This window comes from Podarcis vaucheri, assembly GCF_965113315.1.
Source record: "Podarcis vaucheri genome assembly, chromosome: 3".
Lineage (NCBI taxonomy): Eukaryota > Metazoa > Chordata > Lepidosauria > Squamata > Lacertidae > Podarcis > Podarcis vaucheri.
This window is the reverse complement of record NC_138761.1, coordinates 59,855,489-59,878,934: the sequence shown is the minus strand read 5'-3', so window position 1 is coordinate 59,878,934 and position 23,446 is coordinate 59,855,489. Positions and strand designations below refer to the sequence as shown.

Below are 23,446 nucleotides of genomic sequence, written 5' to 3'. Positions count from 1 at the left end.
TTAATTTCTTTTCAGTACACAAAGAAGCATCTAGGACCAAAACCAACAACCATATTTCAAGGAAACCAACTGAACATGACATGCAAGGTGCTTTGCTTATTTCAGCTAATGGTATGTGTTGGGGTCAAAACTTTTCATCAAAAACCGACCCGGTGATACACATTTAAGTGCCCACCTAAGGTTATCTTTTTGAAAATGAAAAAGTGCCCCGCCCACAAATATTCCAATAAATCTGTTGATGTTTACCACTGGATTGTGTTTTATCTTCTCCAGTGTTAATTTATTGAGGGAGGGGGATATATATGCCACAGCCTTTACAAACAAAAACTGGTCCAGGAAAGCAGACTTCTGAAACCACCCCTTTGGTTTGGATTGGAGATATTTTACTCTCCTTTGGATTCTTTGGAATTTAGCTTGGGGTAGAAACATTTCCCCCAAGAAACCATTTGTGGCAATGTTTTGCAGGGTTACAGTTCCTCACTCTGGGAGTAGCATGGTATGGTTGACAGTAGAATCATGTCTCAGACTTCAAATTAAGGAGGTAGGAACATGGCTGAGAGAGAGAGAGAGAGAGAGAGAGAGAGAGGTTATGTAGTAACAATAGGACAGAGGGGAGTGTTTTGTGGCTGTGGGGGGCGGGGGCAGAGGTTGTCAGAGAAGAAAGTGTATTTGTAGTGACTTAATAGGATTTTTGTCCATATTTCTATTTTGTATAAGCTTTGGAGCTAACCCCCTCTTGCCTCACCAAGTGATATCTGTTCGTGTGCATAAACGCAAGTAGAAATGGTCTTCCAAACTGAAAGTGCAATATTTACAACTTCATGGTAGCATACTATGTAAACATAATTTAATAATCCATTAACCTTTAAAGATTGTAAAGAACAAATTCCGTTTTGTGCATTTTTGTTTATGACCATTATTTTATCACTGAAACTGAACAAACGTTTACTGCCATCTAGTGGAAAGAGAGAAAGTGTATATTACCTCTGCAAAGTAGGTTGTTCTGCACCTGTTTGCCTTTAGCGGCCTTTTGAGCATGCTGGTCATATTCTCTATAATTGGCTAAATGAAATTTTCATTACTGAGGCTATACACTAGCAAAACTAGTCAACCTACATCCACAGAGTTGCTTTAATTTTGCTTTTATCTTTACAAAATGTGAAAGGGCTTTAAAAGATTTGCATATAAATTGTTATTATTTTTGCCCTTTTAGTTTGGCTATGATGGGTAAGGCTGCAACTAGTGCAGAACACAGCAGCTTAATTACTAATGAGCTTGAATTGCTAAGAGCATATTATCTTGCTTCTTCAAAAGCAGCCCTGACTCCCAGTGGGGAGCTTTGGACTTCAGCTTTTTCTCTGAGCCCTCCATTGCTTGGCCCTATCTTCCAGAAGAATCCCTAGGTTCAATGATTGCAAATTCCTGCCTACTCCCTCTGAAATGAGATTAATCGGAACTCATCCAAAGAGACTCCTTATCGTTCCACTCATGTCCTTTCTGGTAATCCACTGAAGGTTGTAAGTGAAAAGGATAGTCTCATCATCCCATGCCTCAGGATGGCTCTGCTTCCAGGCAGCCCCTTGGTCTCCCTTGGCATGGCTCCAGCTTAGGTCTGGATCTTTGCCTGAACAACAAGGGACTTTTTGGGCATGACTTTGTGACTCTCCAGTATTACTGCCAGACTATCCGCTAGTCTCTCTACCTACGGACATTCCAGTCTGTCATCTGTGTGCCTGGATTGCACCATCTGTCCCTGCACCATTGACTTTCCATGTTAACCTTATACAGAACTGACTCTGAGACTCCATCTTGCCCATCTTGTCTCTCCAACCTTCAGTTTGCACTTTTTGTCGTTGCTGCTTGCCTTTGACCCGGCAGTGACAAAATCCATGCAAAGAGATGAGTAGAGACTTTATCCTCTGTGGCTGCTTCACAGTTATAGAATTCATTTGCCCGGGATACTGAGCAACTATGCCAGCTCCAAGTTTCTGAAAAGCCATGAGTAAGATGGGCTCCGTTCTCCTTGCCACCATCACCACTGTTGGTTTCCTGCATCTGATCCCCATCACTTAGTTGTGTTCATTCATTTAAGTGGATCTACTCTGAGTAAAACATAGCTGAATCCCACCCTCTGCCACTGCCTGAACACTCAGAAAGGGCAGATGAACCAGCACTAACAGCACAGAGGAGGACCAGCAGACCCAGGAGTCTCCAGGGAACAGCAGTGGGACCCTGAAAGCTTGTGAGCCACATCTGGTGCCAGGGATACTAACCTCTGAAGGAAGCCCTGCTCTGTAATGATTAACATTCAATGGCATTAAGCTCCTCCACTGCATGAAGGTGTGCCTTTAATGTTTTAATGATCTAGTAGGTGTTCTAATTAGTTGCTTTATAGTTCAAGGTTGACTTTAGTCTTTTCATTTTTTTTCCTGATGCACCCCCAGATTAATGTAATAATGACTGAGATTCCTTTATCAGTTAATTCCATGTTTTTATTGATGGTTACACGTGATTGGTACATGAAGCAGTTTATGCCAGTGTGGCTACATTGGCATTGTAAGGCCCTTCTGCAGTTCTGCTTGTCACTTAAAATCCATCACAATCAATTTGTTTCACATCCTTGTGTGCAGCTGGACAAAAGTATCTCGGTGATGTCTTTAAACACCACATATCTCTGCTGCTTAAATTAATCATCCTGAGTCTTGTTCCTTGACACTTAGAACCATATTTCCTGTGAAATAGAATACAGATAGTAAATTTTCAATGGTCCTTAATAAAGAATGTGCAGACACAGCGTTAGAAGTGCATTTTGGAAGTGGGAGCTGGCATCTCACAGTTAAGGGAATATTATTGATGCCACACATGTTTCTATGGTACACAAGATTTGAATCAACTGGTAGTGTTGGCATAATCTGAAAATCTTTCTCTTCTTTACATATTCATGCATAGGAACCAGCATTTGTATTATTTGCATTTGTATTTTTGTATCATTTCAAAACGCAAATAGCAACCCTGTTCCCAATGCAATACATTCCCAGTTTTGCCATAAAACAGCTGTTTTCTAACCACGATAGCCAATCATATTAATTTCTTTTTGTTTCTTCACACCCAAATTGTACTTTCAGAACAAATATATACATGATGCTACCAGTATTTCAAATACTGGTGGGACTACTTTACTTTTCCCAATTCACGTGCTTCTGGCTCCACCTCCAACGCCCCCAATAAATTAGTGCAAAGGTCTGAAGGGCTTTGTGTGTGTATTCAGTTGTGTGTGTATTTTTTTTTTCATGATCAGAACTCAACAAATTAGATGAGTTTTCAGGTTCTGAGCAGGGTAGTAGGGAATTTGAGACTTCACGGTGCAGGAGAGGCAAATTCAGCTTAAGTTTAGGAATAAGCTAAAGTGCTTGTCAGTATACTGAGGGAATAACTCAGATTATTTCTGAGCTAAAGGAAAGATGGTCCATGCTAATTATTTCTGAGCTAAAGGAAAGATGGTCCATGCTAATTGTGGGCTGGCACTATAATTCTTCATAATGGGAAGTGGCCAGTAAATCTATGAAACAAAAGTATTCTTCTCTTCCAGGTTGTGCTATGTATCATAGAGCTAGGACTCTACTTTAGTTCCACGTGCTTCTTTTTGGGGTGCTTCCTGGTGCAGGAAGTATATCCATCCTTCTCCCTTCAAAATTTTCCACAGGTTAGAACATGATGGTTGCTATTTCATTAGGAGGGGAAAGGAGAGGCTGTGTTTCTGGTAGTAGAACAATTTACACTTGCCAGGTGTTTGGAACAGAATGGCTTTGTGTCTTTTGTATTCAGGAGTTTTCATGTGGGTGGCAGGAAAAGAGGGAGATTCTTAGTATGCTTATATGACTGCCATGCAAGAAGATAAATGTAGGTATATGAAACAATGGTTTGCTCATTCATCTTGCCTTGCCAAACTGCTTATACTTTAATTGCTTTAACTCCCTAAAACACATTTTTCTTCCCATTTGAAATGCACCACATGGGTATCCCTGAGTAGCTGTTCTGTCTCCTCACAACTCAGGGGAATTATTTGCTGATGGGGCAAAATCTAACAGAGCACTCTGACAGCTGATGGTTGGAGGAGACCTGTTAACTCAAAATTGCAGGGAACTTATTAAATCTGGCCCATCTGGCCCTGGTGTTGACCCTGCCCCTTCTGTGCCCTTAAAGGAATATTGGCAGTTATCAGCTCCTATGGTGAGGAGGACGGCATTAGGAGAGTTGTCTTACAAGCTGGAGGAGTTTGGCAAAGCAACATCTTCTTCCCTAGAAGGTCCAGGAAGACGGGATAGTGCTCTTCTGAGTTTGAGGGGAAATTGAGATCAGAAGGCAGGACAGCAGCCATTATTGCTGACGGGTTCTGCTTATTATGTGCAAAACACTGGCCTTCTGAATCTGTGCCAACATATACTAATGCATTGACATTTCTGAACATTTCAAACAGGTTAAGAAGTATCATAGTCTCTCTCCAAAGGGTGGCTAACCTGTGGATCTCCAGATGTTGTTCAAATCCAACTCCCATTAGCCCTAGCTGGCATAGTCAATGATCTGAGATGATGGGAGTGGTAGTCAAACAGCATCTGAAAGGCCACAAGTTAGCTTATTTCCTGCCTTGTTTCTTTTAGAGCAAGGATGGGTATCATAAGGAAAGCTATCATGAACTCAAGAATTAGCCAAGATTTTTTGCTGCCATAAACCAATTGAGTTACATGATCTGAGTGATACACACTAGCATAATTTGTATCACTGCATGGGATCCTGAAGTACACTCCTTTGATTATATGCAGCTTTGTGTGCAACCCACGAAAAATATTGTTGCTCATAGCAGTGGCTTGGTTTGCTCATGAAATTGGCCCAGGGCTGCAGTGACTCTCAGAGAACAGATTGTCTTACCACATTCGCATCTAATTTGTGGCAAAATCCTTCTTATAGCTTGACAGTGTTAACGAACAGAGTCTACAGTGCGCAAGGTGCACACACATAGGCTGCGTATGTGCAGTCTGTAGTGGCAGGGTTCAAGTTGCATATTCAGGGCCTACACTTATAAGTGTGTTAGCACTGTTCACTATTTTCTGCCAACAAGCTTAGATGGCCTGCAGACACAAACCCGTTCCTCCTTTTCCAGAAATTGTATATAATTTGTTGCGTGAACAATCCTAATGATTTAGCTTTTCACATGTTTGACTTAGCCATGTTTTGACATATCAATCTCATTGTGGCAGTCCATCCTGCTTTACAGCATAAAAGTCTTCCCATAGTGCTTGATGGCTATGTTAATAGGATCACAGCAAGTTTCTGCAGTATTAGTCTGAGAAAACTGTGTATAAAAATATGATATGACAGGTTAAAAGAGACAGAGGGGAGAGACTGACTGACTCCTCTTATTCTGATTTATTTTTAAAGGGTTTGTTCCAAAGTCAAATAACTTGTTTATATTTCCCTCAGAAGCTCTCTTGTGTATAAATTGTGTTCACTTCTAGGATCAATCAAGGGCACAGCCTGGGCATCGTAATTATGATAATTGGTAGCAGTATGCAGTTAATGACTGTGAAAGGAATAAGTTGAGTGGGGAGCAGGCAGCTTGAGGAAAGCAGTTTGAACAGAGATGTTGGAGCACATTTTGTTGGACAGCCATTATTGTACTTGGGTCTACTTGTATAAAAGCAAGGAAAAAAACAACAAAGGTATTTCACTTTGCCTTAGTTGTTTTCGTATAATAAAAATGATGTTATGTTTTTTAATGCCAGCAAGTCTACTACAACTCCTTCAAAAGACAGATTGTTTTCTTTCTCCACATTTTAAAATTCGGTGCTAAAAGGGCTCTGGAGATGCAAACAGAAAAGTCATTACGTAACTGTAATCAGGGGGGGGGGTTTAATGACATTTGCAGACAGCTGTCCTTAATTTTTATACTGGGGGGCATCCCCTTCCCCCATAGTTTAGAATACTGTTTGAACTTAGATAGTTATGTGAAGGGCTGTTTCCTTTTATTTAGAATGACCAATCACTAAGGGTCATGTGAACTGGCCCTGAAGCTGCATTATAAAGGGCCCGTTCCCTCTTCTATTGGAATAAAACTATTAAAAATTCTACTTGTGGTATAAGCAACTGCATGCTATAGGTTTAAGAAATCTCTGAGTTGTGTATGATCAAAGGCATTGAGTTGGCTTTCAAAATGTTCAAACCTCTTTTTGTGAGTAGATCAATAAAAAAAAGAGTACTACAGAAATGGTGCATAAAGATGATTCATTTCTCACCCTTTGCTAGCTTTCTGCAAAAGGCTGCAATTGAACTTCAGACTTTTCACTGAATTACTTTGCCTCGTTCTCAGTAAGCATAAAAAGATGTTTGATGGATGGTCACTGTGATCTTGAGGAAATAGCCTGTTTCCTCATCAGAAAAGCTCAGGTTTTAAAAAGAAATCAGGAGATTTTGAAGTCTACAGTCAGTTCTTCTTTAATTCTATTTAGAATACCTTCCGTTCTTTACTTTCAGCTGAAATTCTTCCCATTGTCTGGCAAGGACATCTACAAACCAAAACTGAACAAACAACACAATCCTATGGATTTTTACTTTGCAATAAATCCAACTATGTTCACTGAGGTTTACTGCCAGGTAAATGGGGATAGGATTGCAGTCTAAGTCAGTTTTGCTTTATTTTCATTGGCATTTTTCTACTGCTAAGTATAGCAGAAGCATACGCAAAACAAACAAAGAATAGTTATTTTGTATTCCTTATAATAAATACACTCCTCCTGTTTAAAGTACAAATCTGCATCCTTACTTTTCTAAACATAATTACTGGCGCTATGCAGGAAGCTGATAATCCATTCAATTAAAGAACAGAAGGCAAGGTACAATACAAGAACTCTGTAGGGACGAGAATACAAATGATCGGACATTGGGCTAAAGAGCTGAGTTAAAGGAAATATTTGAAACTCTTTGGCCTATATTCACCCAGTTCTAAACAATAAATAAAGCACTGGAGACATCCTGACTGTAATTGGCAAGGCCAGAGGGTTCACAATTCCTTGCAAAGAGACAATGTTGTCTGTGTTTGACAAAATGTGAGGCCAAATAAGAGAGATTCAGTGGCTTGACTGCAGATTTCAAAGGAGGGGAGGGGAGGGGGAAAGAATAAAAAATAAATAAAAATTAAAAAGCTGCATTTCATAAGCTGAATTTTGGCATTTTTGAAAATGAAGAACTTTTGCTGTGCAGCAAACTACAAATATTGTGCTGAAACCTCCTCCCTTTTTAACAATTATCTGGCTGTTTTAGACTAATAATTAAGAGATTTACAGCCTGATCACATCATCTCATTTAGCTGCTTCAGAGCAAGCTGAAACATGCACCACTTCTAGCATAATTGTGTCCAAAGCAAAGGGGCTCAGAGGTCTTCAGCCACGACCTACTTGGCTTATAAACTTCCACTAAAACCCCTTTGCAGCAGTATCTCAGTGTTGTGCCATTGGTTAGGGACCATTACCACTCTAATAGGCTACTCCAGGCTTCCCCAACATGGTGCCCTCTAGATGTGTTGGGTTGTAACTTCCATTATTCTTGATCCTTGGTGATACTGGCTGGGGCTGGGGCTGGTGTGAGTCATAGTTCAAAACATGTGGAGGGCACCATGTTAGGGAAGGCTACACTACTCTAATACCACTCTGCCATTTCAATAATTTGTAAGTAGTGGTAGATGCCACCCTTTCCTGCTCAACTGGTTAGAATGAAGGATGCCTGGTGGAATGGTCAAAGACTAGCAGACCAACAGGTATTTGTTCTTGTGCCAGCAATGGGAGCTGAAATCCAGTCCTACACTCCACTGACACTCTGCTGCAGAGCATAGGATTACGCTGTAGAACTATTTAAAATAAACACTGATATCAGTAAGCACTACTGCTCCCAACCAAGTACTATCTCTTGGTCCTGAGGCTGCAGGACGTTTCCCATACATATTAGCTCTAGCCAGCACACAAGAGGCAATAGTGAGAAAGAACACTGTCTATCTAGCAACACAATCCTATATGAGCACAATGCTCTTAAGAACATAAGAAGAGCCTGCTGGATCCTGTTCTCGCAGTGGCCAACCAGATGCCTGTGTGAAACCCACAAGCAGGACCCAAGCAAAAGAGCAATCTCCCTTCCTGTGGTTTCCAGAAACTGGTATTCAGAAGCATGCTGCCTTCTATACTAGCCCACAGCTACATATCCACCCAGATCACAGTCCTGAAGCAGCTTGTCCCGCCCTCCCCTCCATGCCAGCTAATTGTTAAAGCCAAATCAATCTGGGAGAGCTAATTACATCAGAAACTCTGACATAACTAAAGAAATTTTGTGGTGGTGATTAGAGGCCAACTAGATTAGCACCTCATATTTACCTTGGAAATAATACTTCCAATGCAAATAGCAGTAACGGGGGGGGGGGGGAGTCTCAATCTAGATTAGGACTACTGCAGAGGACAAAGGCTTAAAGGCTCTCCATGACAAGCTCCTCATGCAAACTGATGACCCCATATCAACAATTAGCTTTTTAGAAGATATTCCTTCAGTTGCTAATTGCAAGAATGATATTGCATCTAAAATGTAGAAATAATTGTTTCCAGCAAGTTAGGGCATGGCATTGGATTCAGCTGAGTGTTTTACTCCCATGCAAAAGCAGCAGGCATTTGCAGAAAGTTTAAAAGAAGTAACGCCTCTTATAACAGCTCCCTTAATTTTCCATGCAATATTCCTAAAGTGCACAAAAAGTTTGTATGTTATGTACTTTCATTCACACTGAACATGCAGTATCTAATTACAAACATCTGGTCTGATATTTGGTTTCCTTCCTCATAACACCCACTAAGAGGTTGGATTTTGCATATGAGAAACAGTATATGTAGGAGTGGCCAAGCTGAATGACACATGGTAACTTGAGCCGAACATTTTCAAATACGAATAATGCTGGGGGGATGTCTATTCTTTCCTTGTTTCCTTATTACATGTTTTGCAAGCATCCAGTCAAGTGAAACATACTTAACATTTGAATCACAAAATAAAATGCCACAACCCAGATCGTTCTAAACTCATTTGCCACGGAGTCAGGAAGTGCTCAGTAAATTCTGTTCATAATTCGCTTCTGGCAGTGAAACGTTTCCTTTCTGAAAAGGAAAAGATAAATGGCATTCGCTTTTCATTATGGATACTTTTGCAAGCAAGTCTGTGTTTGAGAGGGAAGTGGTAAGTAAAATGGATGCTGAGTAAAAGTGTGTTTCTTACTTTGGAAATTTACAAGTTTAGGAATCCCAGATGAAAGTGGTTGTGCTGTTTAAAGGATCCAGGCTATCTCAAAATGGAAAAAGTCGTTATCAGTGTTTTTGTACTGAGGATTAACTATAATTTCCCATTGGTTTTGAAATGTAAAATAAAGCTTTATTTTAACACAGTATTATAACCACTTTTAAGAATAGAATATAACAAATGAAACTGATTTCTTTACTGGAATTTAAAATATATCTCTCTGTGTGTGCATCTGTTGAAATAACAGGTTTACTTTAGATTTATATCTCCCTGAATGAAACGGTTGAAGAAAGTAGTTGATGAATTTGTTTTAGTGGAATACAGTAAAATTATTTGTGTGTGTTTGTTTATGTGTGTGTGTTTTAAAACAATTAAAAGCTGCTTTTCTAGCATTGGGGGTCTGTCACTGACACTAATAATACAACAGCCCTGACCAAAGCAAGACTCAAGGTAACAGGTAGCTATTTGATTTTTCTGCCCTTCAAAAGATTGAAGTGGGGAGGGGGAAACTATTCATGTAATATGGTGTGGATGACCTGCAATTAGCAGGACCTCCTGGTATATCCTTTCTTATTAAAACCAGATTAACTATTTTGCTAAGCAAGTACCAGATGCAAATGTCTGTCCCAGGATACCTTGGTGTTTGTTTCCATATATATTATGTGTTTGTTTATAACTGTCTATCTCAACAGATATATCTGCTGTGCATGTATAGCATGTTTGTGCCATGTTTGAAATTAAGGAGGAGGGGAGAGGGGGAAAGGCCTTGGGATTGTGTCCTCATTGAGTTGTATCCACTTCCACCCAGGCAACTTAGTCCATCCATTTTCACTGAGCCCCGCCCCCCATGCCTGTCTAAGCCCTCCACCTGAAAAGCTGGTTCTAGGGATTAGGGAACCTCTGGCACATGGCATGGAGGGCTCAAGCAGATAGAAAGGATCTAAAAAACATAGGTGGTTCTACTTGTACAAGTAGACGTGTTTGTTGCTAAGGCAGAAGCAGATGCAAGGCAGAGCACTTCTACATCTTTTTCAGATTATCTTTGGGGGGGGGGATCCCACTGAGTACTGTGGGAGGAAAGTGAGCTATGGCAGCTTCTGGGTTGGTGTAGCTTTTTCCTGGCTTGGGGGCATGTCAGAGAACTACTAGGATGATACTGGATCCAGTGCCTTCCCCTGGTCCATCTCTGGCATGCCCCCTTTTCAACCCTAGTGATATCAGAGCTTTGAGGTCAGGAAGAAAGGGCTACAGAAATTTCCATGGCAGAGGGAAAGGGGCATCCAACATTAGATCTCTCCTACCCTCCAAGGTCAAAACTCTCATGATTTTGGTGGCCCCTTGGGGCCTTCAGGTCCCAGAGACCATGGAACAGAAGGGTGAATATGTCTGTGATTGTTTCAGGTGCTGAAATAATTAAAACATCCCAAGAGAATTGTTGTTGTGCACTTATAGATAACAGAGCTTCAGAAAAGCAAAATGAATTGGGTAATCTGCACAGATGCATATCTATATTTATTAGATCACTGGGATTTGTCTCTCATTATTTAAATTTAAATATATTATTGAACCATTATTGAATGGCTTTTTTTCTTACCTAAGAAGGAAGGGCACAAACCAACTAAAGTGGAACATTTTAAATTTCTGTAGTTTTCAATAGGTGAAGATGAAACATCTGAGAGACAGGAAGAGGTCCGGTGGGCCTCAACAGTTGGAAAAGAAAGATGCTGGCAACATAGCAATGCTAGCAGCACATTTGACTTTTCAAACACTTGGGGGAAGGAGGGTCCCAGTGAGCCTTTCCCGTCTGCAAGAGAGAACTCTTCACCTATCAGTTACCATCTCCCTGGTCCCCTAGGTCAATTCTTTGCCCTATGAGGAATGGGAATAGGTTAGTGAGCAGTGGAAAACAGGATGCTCAAGTAAGCAGAATCAAGGCAAGTTTCACCACCTACAATGAATCTGTACCTTTTGGGATTCCTAGCTTGCTGAATTCCATGCCCTCTTTGATGAACAAGGTGATACCACCTCCAGCATGTCCTTCGCTGCCCTTCCTATATAGTTTTATATTCAGAGATAATTGTTTCCCACTGGTTCTCTCCATTCCTACAGGGTTTTGTAGTGCCCCACTATGTCACTATATCCTAAGCTTCTGGCTGTACTGAAATATTCATGCTGTGCTTAAAAAAAAAATCTTGTTACTTCTTATCCCACATTTGTTGCAGGATCTCTGTTTGCTAGTTTATAGAGGGAAAGATATCATGCTTTGATACCAGATCTCCCCACAGTAGTAGTACTCTAATGCAGATCAGGAAAGCATGCAGTTAAGATCTGCAGGTAGGCTTTCAGCTAACAGTGCCAGACTTGCAGTTGTATGAGCAGTTCAAAGAGCTCAGCCCTCTTCCCCTTTAATTAGCTTCAGTGGTAAATTACAGGCAATCATTATATAGCCGTTAAGTGTTCTTTGCAGAATTAATTTTCCACCCAGAGGTCTCTTGGCATTTAGGAAGACTGTTTTGAAGCAAGAACTGTAAAGGGGAAATGGAGCAAATGTGGAACAATAATGCTATTGTTCACTCTAAGATTGACGCTGTCAAGATTGCATGTGGTCAGTATTAGAGGTTTTTGTTTGTTTGTTTGTTTGTTTTTTAAAGTTTGAGTCCAATGTTTGATTCAAGTAATTGGAAGCTCCTACTGGAAATACCCTTCCATCCTTTGGTTCCGAGTTTTCCCTAGGCACAGTCACCACATTCCTAAGCTGCCAAATTCTGCCTCAAATATAAGGTAGTGGCGCAGTAAACTTGAAAACAAATGATATATGCACACAGACCAGGCCCTAAGGGAAATCTCTGGAGAGAGAAAAATGAAAAACTCTGTGCCTATATTGTCAATAGATGACACTTTCAATCTTGCAGTAGGACAGGAGTCCCTTCTATGCCGTTTGAGAAGCTTATTCTTCTGCACTCAGTTACAACTGAATTCCCAACCAATGTTATTTGACTGACATGAACACTTAGGAGACAAAATACTGTATATTATTCTCTAAGAACATATATGTATGTGCACCTTTCCATAGGAAGGGATCAAATCATAAATGCCCATATGCTGGTATTAATATCCTGCCTTAGCTCCGCTGTAATTGTGATAGACACACTTCGGCCATTGTCCCGGGGAGTTCCACTGCAATCTCCTTCACATGCACACCAATCTTGCAGCCATATCAAGCGGTCATTGTCCCTCCTGATTCACCAGTTCCTATATCTGACACAGGTCCTGGACTGACAAATTTTCTGCACCTACATCTTCTTAAAAGACACTTAAATGTCTGTTCCCCTTTGCCAATATCTCTCCCTAAAGGCTGCTTGGGATTACTTTATGCTTGTTTTTTTTACTACAATAATGCTTAAATCTGATTACAATGTTAAAAGTATCCCTGAAATTCAGACCTTAAGTAACTTATTTTGGGTAACTAAATGCATTCCTTTTAGACAATTGGCTCACTGGGAAGCAGGCAATATTTTTAAAATTAGGTTGAAGGCTGTATGCTTCCCCAGAGAAAAGTCAATATAGTGATGTGTTTATCCTGTGCAATAATAATATTTGTCCATGTGAGAATATGTATGGGGATTTCTTGCATACCATATGGCTTATTACTATTCTCAATCCAAACAGTAACAGCTGCTGCAGTTATGTGAGATGAGTTTTCTCAAATTGGAGATATGCAAGACTAGTGGATGATGGAGCTGCTGCTGTCTATAGATTTATTCCAAATAGCATAATTGTCAGCTGGCATTCTGTCCACCATTTCTTCTTTCGAGCATTTTTTGTTTTTGTGTGTTGGGATACATTTTTTCTGGAATAAATAGCAAAAGGCTTGTAAAGAAAACAAGGCATTGACTGAATATTTCTGAAGAAAATTAGAAGTGGTGCCACAAACAGAAGACACATTACATTAAGTAACAAGTAGCATTGCAGCCTAATCCTATACATGTTTTCTTTTAAATAAGTCTGATTGTTTTCAGTGGGGCCTGCCCCCTGGTGCATACAACTGCAGCCTTGATGTGCCATGTTTACTAGCATCATTTGACATTTAAAAGTGACAGCAGATCTACCCCTTCAGGAAAAATTCAGCTTGGGGGATGGGTAGTGTGTAATGCAGATATAGGGTCCTAGATTCAATCCCTGGCATCAATAGATAATGTTGGGAAAGCTCCTAATCTGAAACTCTGGAGAGTCATAGCCAGTCAGTATAGACCAGAAGTGATCTACAGGGCTCCAGCTTCCATCAGCCCCTGCCAACATGGCCAATGGTTAGGTATGATGGGACCTGCAGTCCAGCAACATTTGGACAGCATCACATTGGCCACTTCTAGTGTAGTCAGTACTAAACTAGATGAAGCAATGGTCTAGTTTGGTATAAGAATGACGGACAAAATAGCCCAGCCATTGCCAACTTGGATGTTTTGTAGTACAACTCCCATCAGTCCCAACTAGCATGGGCAGCTGAAAATGGGACTGGTGGGATTTTCAGTCCATGACACCAGTTTGGCAAAAACTGGTATAGTCACTATTAGCATACACCTGTGGCTGTGTAGCTAGGAATATTATTTTGTGTAATCTCGTTGCTTCTCAGCTCTTTGCGTTTTCCATTTATGTTCAAATTATAGGTATCTCTTATTTCCCAATTTCTGTCGTCACTGATTTCCAACTTATACTCATTGGCGAGGCACTGTTTGTTGCTTCTTTCAGGCCTTAATTGGACATTTCCATAAATATTTGAATTCTGCTATCAAGCACTTGAATAGGGTGATTTATCAATGCCACTCAATTCTTTCAGCATCAAGAGAACATCCACATATTAAAGAACTGGTTTGCATACCTGGCCTTTAAATCCAAGCTTCTTTTTGGACGTGGCATTTAAACCTCTGTCATTTCAGTCCCAGTTCAGTCATCTGCACTTTCTCAATATACTAGGCAGGTGAAACATTGTATTCATTAGGACTTATCTCACTAAAGCACATTCAGAAGAGGATGGAAGGCTTACAAGGAACACTCTGTAGAAGTGCCCATTAGCAAACAAAACAAAAACAAAAAACACCCACAAAAGTCAAATGCAGGTTTGCAGCTTGATATTTCACTGGCAAGTGAAATACGATAGTTGTGGGGATGGGTTTCTAATAGCACCATTGTGTTACGGTTCAAAGGGTCTGGCAATGCAGCTCTTGGTACTGGTGTGAAAGTCTAAAGCTCTTCCTTTTAAGTCAACAGTATGATCCATTTGCTGTTCAGCAACTGACTTTAGGGCTTCTACATGCACAGGTGTATACACATATCCATACCAAGACTTCCAAAACACAGAGCTTTCATATCTCTTTTAGACGGGCTTTTTACTCTATATGCTACATCCTAAAAACCATTTGCTACTCTAAAACTTGATGAATACCTGGATGTGAGTCCACCCCAAACTGAAAAGGCATAATATTTAAATTGATGGGTGCATTATGAGGTGATACGAATAGTGCTTGATATTTGATGGACTAATCACACATCTGGGACACTTCAGCCACTGTACAAAGTCCTCTGGAAAATATTCTCCAGAGGATGGGCCACCAGTACACAGTTCATCACTTTCCCACTGCCAAAGGAATATTTTATGGCAGTAAAGAAACAAGCTAAATAGTGTAGATAAGAGCCTGCTCACCTTCCTCAGCACTGCTTGGCTTCTTCAGGCAGTAGAGAACTGGAAGAAGCAAGTCAGTGTGCAAACTGCATGAGCCAGTCAAAATCTGACTGGTCTTCTGGAATTAAAATAGCTAAGCTTCACTTGTCTTATATGGAATAGCTGCAAGAGAAATTAATCATGACAAGAACTGACAGTAACATAAATTGCAAGACAAAAACAGCTCCCAGTGCAACTAGTCAAGTGTGAGGAATATACTGAGCTTTTGTCCTTTTTATTTGTCTGCAGTACCAGACCCAGAATCCTCATAATTTCCATTCTAAGCATAATCCTTCAACATTATGGTGCTTTGAGCATCCCTTGCAGCACAGTATGATTACCCCAATCAGAATCACAGATAGAGCAATCCTATGCTCACATTGTGCTGGGACCAGAACTACACTGTCGGAGACATGCACAGAGATATGTGCTTAGTCCATAAAGGAAGGGGAGGGTTGAAACACACACAACCAGAAAATATAAAACAGTGTATAAACAGATGTGTTCCCTGAAAAATACACTAGTGGCCACCAATCAGGGCCTGATCTACCACTGCTCTCCTCCCCTCTACCATGCAGAATGTGTTTACTGAAGAAAGTAAGCCTCATGCTGCAGTGAAAGAATGGGGCGGGGAGAGTGCTGCTGCCCTCAGGTACTGCTTTCAAGCTTCACATGGGCATCTGTTTGGCTGCTAAAAGAACAGGATGATGGACTAGATGGGCCATTGGCCTGCCCCAGTGAGAGCCTCTTATGTTCTTATTCAAGTCATTTTTCTGCAAATACCCCAAAGGAAAGATATACGGTAATATCATATCACCCGGTCCACATGGTGAGCTCCTGTTGATGTACAGCTCTCTTTGTGGCAATAGTTACCACATAGAGCAATGAAGAAGTCCATTTGTGCAGCTGGATTTTGCTACTCAGTTCAGCCCCCATGGCACTGAGGAGCAGTCCTGAGGGACTTCACCTGCTTTTGCTGGTATCCACTGCACCCAACCCCACAATATTCTGAATGGTCCCCTGACCCACAGTAATTACTTGGAGGGTACACGATTATGTAAGCTGTCCACTCATGCGACTCTGGATCTAACTCTATGTATTTCCAATTTGTAAACTGGTACTAAACTGTGGGAATTCATTAGGGGCAAACTTTATTGTTGTTGTTCTTAAGGAAGATGTTTATTGCACCCTACTTTGAAGAAATAGCACCTACTCCAGCAGAAAACATAACCAAAATCTAATGCATGCACAAATTTGGCTTTGTTTGTGTGGCCTTGGACAAATTGTTAAATGTCAGCCTCAACTACTGCTTGATTTAGATCAGAAATGGCTAACCTATGGACATTGTAGATGTTGTTGGCCGTAACTCCAGTCATTCCTGATCATTGCCCATGGTGGCTGGGGCAGATGGGAGTTGGAGTCCAACATCATCTGGAGAGTCTCAAGCTAAGTTTGTAACCCAGATTTAGTCTTTGAAATAGGATTAGGATTTAGGAACAAACTAAGAAGTAAATCAAGATAAAGGAACAAATATCCCCTTATCTATGAGTGTTTTCCCAAATTCATACCACACATATTGCAATTTACATGTGTTTAATTTAATATGAAATTTAATATGAAGAGGAAATGCAGCATATTATGTCCCTCTTTGAAAATCTCTGGGGGAACTTGCTTTCATGAGTTACCTTTTAAAGTCCTCATTTTGCAGCTCCATTGTGGTGGCAACCGTCCAGCAGTTGTAAAAGATTTGAAGCATATCCTTTCACTTTTAAAAATCTGTTTTGTTTCTCATTTAACAGTTTTCCCAGCTATTACATCAAAACAAAAGGTTTCATTTTTCTTTTCTTTTTTCCCCCTTGAGTTCAGTGCATAGTGATAAATTGCTCTCAGGATAAAAAAAAGAGTGATGATGAGGAATATGAAAAACATGTTCATTATTAATCCAGACAGAAAATAATTTGACTTTTAAAAATCAGGAAGTTGGTAACTGGTTTTGTAGAAATGATTACACATATGACATGATTATTTGTCTACTTAAAAGAAAGTAATAATAATAATAATAATAATAAATTTTATTTATATCCCGCCCTCCCCAGCCGAAGCCGGGCTCAGGGCGGCTAACAACACTAAAATAGTGCAACATTATAAAAACATCATAAGAATTAATTAAAATCAAAATTGATGGCAACCATAAACTAAAGTATTGTAAAGATTGCCAAAGGAGGGAGTCAGGCTGTGCCCTAACCAAAGTAGATACCATTCCCCCCCCATAAGAGAATTGAGGTATAGTACAGAGTCATCTGCGACTGGACCTAATGGTCAGGAGTCCCTTTACCTTTCTATTTTAAAAAATCCAATCGAGTAACATTTTCATGTAATTATTCACTAATATTCTGCATGATTGAATTAAGAAGGAGAGTTAAGATATTGGGAGCACAGCCAGCTGTGTGGCTGCTTCAGGTGGCACTATGAGGCTGGGGGGAGGCGAGGAGGAAGGCATGAACTGGTGTCTGAATGGTGCAGCAAGATTTTTAAAGTGTTTAAAATGTTCACTCTAGTCTAGTGGCAGCCAGCACTGCTTGGGAGCTCAGTTTTTCTTGAGTAGTTCCCTACACCCCAACTCCCCCTATTGATTTGGCCAACATCCCCTGCCCTGCAAATCTGGCCTCAACTACTACTCCCACTGTAAAGAAAACCCTGGCTAGCTATTAGCATGCTCACTCTGTTTTCGTGACCATTTGTGGTATCTATCCTGTTGTGTGTGTTTTTATGAAATGCTGCACTTTGATGCATTTTCCCCTAGACCAGTGATCTGATTAGAGCAAAAGAATGGCCTGTCTGCATTTTAATCTGGTATTGTGCATATCTCCCCTCTCTGTCTCCCCACCCTCCATATGAGTTATGCTACTTTCCACCTGCATTTGGTAATGCAATTAAATGACGTTGAGTAAAGTGCATTTCAGAATCATTTTCAGATGCTCAGATTCACACATTACATGAAGAGGCAGGAGTGGAGACGCACTCATTGGCCCCACCCTCTCCATCACGTCTCCATCGCTTTACATGTATTGTGGGTGGAAGTCTGAAACAAAAATCTTGCTCTATGTATGTAGGGTACCCACATGATTTAGAACACTCCGCATGGCTCCCTGCTCCAGACATTTCCCAACTCTAGTGCATGTAGGGAACATGACTCCTACTGTTCCCTTCTCACATTACGGGAAATGTGTGAGTTTGAACACTAGAAGAGGGCTACAGTCTTGCTTTTTACTACCTGGTGCAACCATTCCTTCCACAAATGTAGCTCATGAGACCCCATTCATGCCAATGTAGGTGATAATAGGTAGGATTATAAAGGAGTATGTGTGTTCGATTTGGTAAACGTTTTGTACTTGCCATCAAAACTGACTTCAAAGCTGGCTTAACGACGTTTTTTTATCCTATCAATGCTAAGTGTGGCCGAGTAGGAAAACGAATATCGCATCTGATCTTGTATTCCTGCACAAGAGAGTGGGTGCACTAACATTTTGTATTTCTGGTTTATCGCCTTCTCTGGGGTGGAATGTTTTAGCCACATTTAGCAGCCATGTCAGAATCACTTTGCCTCTTACCTATGATGTTCAAAACCACAGAAGTAATCAGTTCAGAGTATCTTGGATACACCTCCAGCTAACCAAACTATGTAAGCCCCTTTAACTAATATAGTTTCACCAGAGAAATCATAGGTCTGCATAAGAGACCTCAGAACCAGACTGGAAGAGCCTTGGTGTCTAACTGACTGCACCCATAGAGAAGCTTCTGAAGGGAACTGTTGGTCTGATCTCTGCTGGCAGCTCTGCACTGCTGATGACTTGGAGGGAGTACTGCACAAGCCCAACAGAATCAAGTCACCTTAGGCGTCAATGAGGTCCTGTCAAGCCACAAAGGACTGCTTTCTCTAGTCCTCCTCTTATTGTTATGGCCAGAAGATCTGCCTGAGCAGCTGTCCTGCCTCTTTGTCTCTTTTTCAGCATCCAGCCTGTGAGGATAAGTAACCACCACAGAAAACTCTCAGCTTCCTCACAAATCACAGCTCTTACATTTGCATGAGGGAAGCTATTATAACATTAAACTGGTTGCAGTTGGCTTCATGTCTGTTGATATGGCTTCTGTCATTAGAGCTTTAGCTGAAGCTACGTAACTCAGCTTTGCTCAGATCTGGTGAGACTGTATGAGCCTTTGTTTAGTTCTCCCTGGCTGTCTTTATAATGCTTGGGTTTATCATTAGCTTAAAAAGAGCATGGTACTAGTGGACTTGAATTGACAGGGGCATTAAATAGTTCTATTATAAAACTGGTACTTGAGTAGAAAAAGAGACTGGCTTTTTAGCTCTTGATACAATTGTCACTACTGTGCGTAAATTAGGGTAAATTGAGATCATACATCTCAGTGAGATCTCATGCTGTTCATTTTACCTAAAAGCTAGAACACTAAGACCAATGGCATTCCAAGTCGAAGCCCCAACACTTTATGGCACATTCTTAAGAGAGGGTGGCACAAATTACTGGTAGTTCACTTTACCTGCATGACAAAAAAGGCCATTCTAGTTTTCCAAAACATAGTTTGGGAACTATTCTAACAATCCTGAACAACTTTGAATACTTACAGTTTAAATATTCCCCTATCAAGCAACAGGAACATAGGAACTTGTTCCTTCTATTAAATCAGACTATTGATCCATCTAGTTCAGTATTGTCTATACTCTAAACTGACTTGCAGTGGCTCTCCAGGGTTTCAGATGGGATATTCCCAGTTTTACCTGGATAAGATAAAGATTGAGCCTGGGACTGCAGAGCAAACACTCAACTATGGTTGTTCCTTAATCAAATATTTAATAGGCCAATTAGGCTGTTTACAAAGTCCCCATTCAGGATGCAAATGTCCAGTTGTGAGAGGAAGCTGACACAAGTCCTGTCTCCCACTCCATGCCTTTTCCAATACAGCGGTACCTCGGGTTACATACGCTTCAGGTTACAGACTCCGCTAACCCAGAAATAGTGCTTCAGGTTAAGAACTTTGCTTCAGGGTGAGAACAGAAATTGTGCTTTGGCGGTGCGGCGGCAGCAGGAGGCCCCATTAGCTAAAGTGGTCTTCAGGTTAAGAACAGTTTCAGGTTAAGAACGGACCTCCGGAACAAATTAAGTACTTAACCTGAGGCACCACTGTAATGGAAAAGGGCAGAATCTTAATAATCCCTGCATGTATCATCTTTCAGGCCTTTTAGGTTTATGGAAGGTTTATGCCAGTATCAACACAGAGAAAGTTGTCAGGAGGCAATGTCTCTGGCAGTAATAGAATGCAGTTAACATTAGGAACTGTTGCTGCTATTGGTCTGCTCTGCTTAAGTTGTTATTTTAAAGGAAATGCTTAGGATCGTTTGCCAGTCTAAAAGTTCATGGAGTACAAATGCTTCAGTTTAACATTATGCCCTTCAGTCTTCTTTTGCATGGAGGTACTGATAGAATGCTTGTTCCTCTTAGCCATCACAAATTATATACCAGTAATTTAATCTAAATGCAGGCATAATAACAGGTGTGGTCACTTGTACTGGTTCATTGAATTTGAAGTGCCCTGCCCTTGTGAGCAAGACTTTTTTTTTGGAAGTGTATGCACATGCCCAGGCTTGAAGTGCATAACAAGCGAAACAACTAACTTAATGAAAGCAAGCATAGCAACTAACTTAATGAAAGCTTCATAAGTTCGTGAATCTTGAACCAGAATTTCCACTGAACTGAATTTCCACTAAAGACAACACCTATCCTTTGGTCTTTTCACTTAAGTGTTCTGACTCTCCCCTACCTCTCAAATCTAGATCAAAAATTATACTTAGGGCTTGAGCATATTTGATGTTTAACCACTCAGTTATTATAACCAGGTGTAACAGCTTCATTTATCCAAAGAAACAACAAGCTTTCATTTAAGCAATGACCAAAGGTATATCACCAGTGGTAACATAGACAAGTTTCTTTTGCAGTGTGTCAGCATCAAAGGGCGACTCCACACATTATGGTTGTTGTACCGAATAACTGGTGTTACTGGTGTTTCTTGCAGAAAATATAAAGTATGGATACCATACACATAAATATGCACATGTTTCTTTAAACACCCATATACATAAGTCTAGAATATATCATTATGCCAGGGTTCCTAAATGCATATACACAGTGTTTAAATATGTATATATACATTTGTACAAAGTCTGCATTTTATGTATTACACAGGCATTTCCTGTAGCACTCGCAGTGAAGGGTTCCTTTTGTTCATGAGAGGCATTTGATGATTCCACTGGCAGAAGTGGCAGAGAAAGGCAAAATTAATCAATCCCCCACCTTCCCCTGCAGGTCCCTCCATGCTGTTCCCAAGGGTTCCCCAACTTTCTGTAGCAGATTTTCAGGGGTGCAAAAAGATGCAGGTAAAAAGGGCAAATTGGCAAAAGCTGCCTTTCCCTTTTGGCCACAGGAGTGTCCTGTGAGCAGAACCTCATTAGCAGAAGGGAACTCAAGATCCAAGGATATTCAAGAAATTAAATACACTTTCCCCTTTCCAGTTTTAATCAAATCTTAGCTGCCTTCCTGATGGGCCAGAAGTAAAGTGGAATTATCATTCTTGTGTCTTTGATATGTAGACATTAATACACAGGAATCAGGACTAGACTGAGATAGCTAACAGGAAAGGGGGGAAATAACAATACAGTACAGCTTATTTATATTTAGAGAGAATTGCCCAAGTACCTCTGTTGGACAGGACACATTTCTAGTTGTCCTAGGGCCATGAATCATTTACATAATAACATACATGCTCTGGATAAGGGTGGGTGGGGTCTCATAGAATTAGAGATACACTTGAAACTTCAAACAGCCAAATGATCAAAGTTGGGTATGAGAGAACTGCAAAAAGTGCTAAGGATGCACTTTTTGCAACATACCATATTATTGCACCTCTGAGTGGTGCAAGATTTCAGGCATTCCAGGTGCTTTCCCAGGGTTTGTATTTCCTTTGGAATGAGGGAGAGTGGAGAATGTGGTGTCTTTATGGTATATTGCAGGCATCCCCAAACTTGGCCCTCCAGACGTTTTGGGACTACAACTCCCACCATCCCTAGCTAACAGGACCAGTGGTCAGGGATGATGGGAATTGTAGTCCCAAAACATCTGGAGGGCCGAGTTTGGGGATGCCTGGAATATGGTTTATTTTCATATAACCTGAGCCTGCAGTGGAGGAAATTTGTGCTGGATCCAGGAATTAGAAGGGCCCCGAGCACAAAGCTATCCCACCAAACTCATAGCAATATAAATTGCTGAAGTATTTTATCTAGCCCTAAGAGAAAGCTTTAGTTTTGAATGATTATACTACTACAAGCATCATTTCCCATAGAGTATAAGTCAGTGACCTGTGTATAAATTATAATACAGAAAACTAAGGAGTGTGACGTTTTTTAAAAAAAAAATAACCACAACTATCTTTTCTTGAAAGAAGGGACATTGTGCCTTCTGGAGAGATCTCTTGAGGAACAAATTGGCAATTGATCCTCAGGATCATCATCCACTTTCTTAAATTATAAAATAGAAATGATTGGAGAAAATGGATTTTTACTGCAGCCATTAAATGAAAAGATTTTATTCTAATTGTAATAGCATTTTTTTCATCTCTACAGTCTAATCTTATTCTTACTTCAGACTAACAATGCCTTTTTCTCTGGATCTGAATTACTTTTTTCATTTGAATTAACTTTTAAAACATATGCAAATAAGAAAATATTTAATTTACAATAACTTTTGATACAAGTGTTCATATGTCAGTTTAGTCACACATATGCACCTTTCCCAACAGTGAATGAAAACCTAATTTCATTTTTAGATGGGTAGATAGACCAGAAGAAGGTTTGCATGAGGCTGGCAGAGTTAACATTGCCTGCAGGAGTTGAGAGAAGCATTGGCTGGCTTCACAGTTTCCCCCACATTCTGATTTTTGCCTAGCACACACACATCATCATTTGTGATATATTGCCAGGTCAAAAATTATGAAACCAGTATCATGATATGGACTTCAACCTGGTTTTGAATGATATATCGCCCAGCCTTATTCATGGTATAGCTTTCATCATAGGTAGAAGAATAATCTCCTTATCCTGGCCTTTGACACCTGAGATATGTATGTGTGTTCACAAAACATTTATTTAAAGATGGAAAATATTTAATGTGGGGAAACGAAAACAAGTAATAAAGCTCAGCTTTTAATCCACTTTTCATTCATATGACAGCCAAGCCAGATACTCCCAAACTGCCCAGACCAGTAAAAATAACCTTCATTTGTTCATATCCTGTTTTCTGTAGACATAGTTCACACATTCACTGCTAGTCATTGCGACTGAGGGAT

The 23,446-nt window shown here is 40.4% G+C and overlaps 1 protein-coding gene across 3 annotated transcripts in view; it reads left to right on the top strand.

The window, feature by feature from the left end:
• LOC309528039 (SAM and SH3 domain-containing protein 1-like) overlaps positions 1 to 23,446 on the top strand; it is a 540,262-nt gene that overhangs the window by 341,969 nt on the left and 174,847 nt on the right. Inside the window, exon 1 of one of the 3 annotated variants that reach the window (XM_082215201.1) lies at positions 9,106 to 9,255. The exons of the other annotated variants lie outside the window; for them this stretch is intronic. Within the exon in view, the coding sequence (XP_082071327.1) occupies positions 9,214 to 9,255 (42 nt within the window). The 5' untranslated portion in view covers positions 9,106 to 9,213. Of the gene's footprint in view, positions 1 to 9,105; positions 9,256 to 23,446 lie in introns of those variants that run through there. 3 annotated transcript variants of the gene reach the window in all.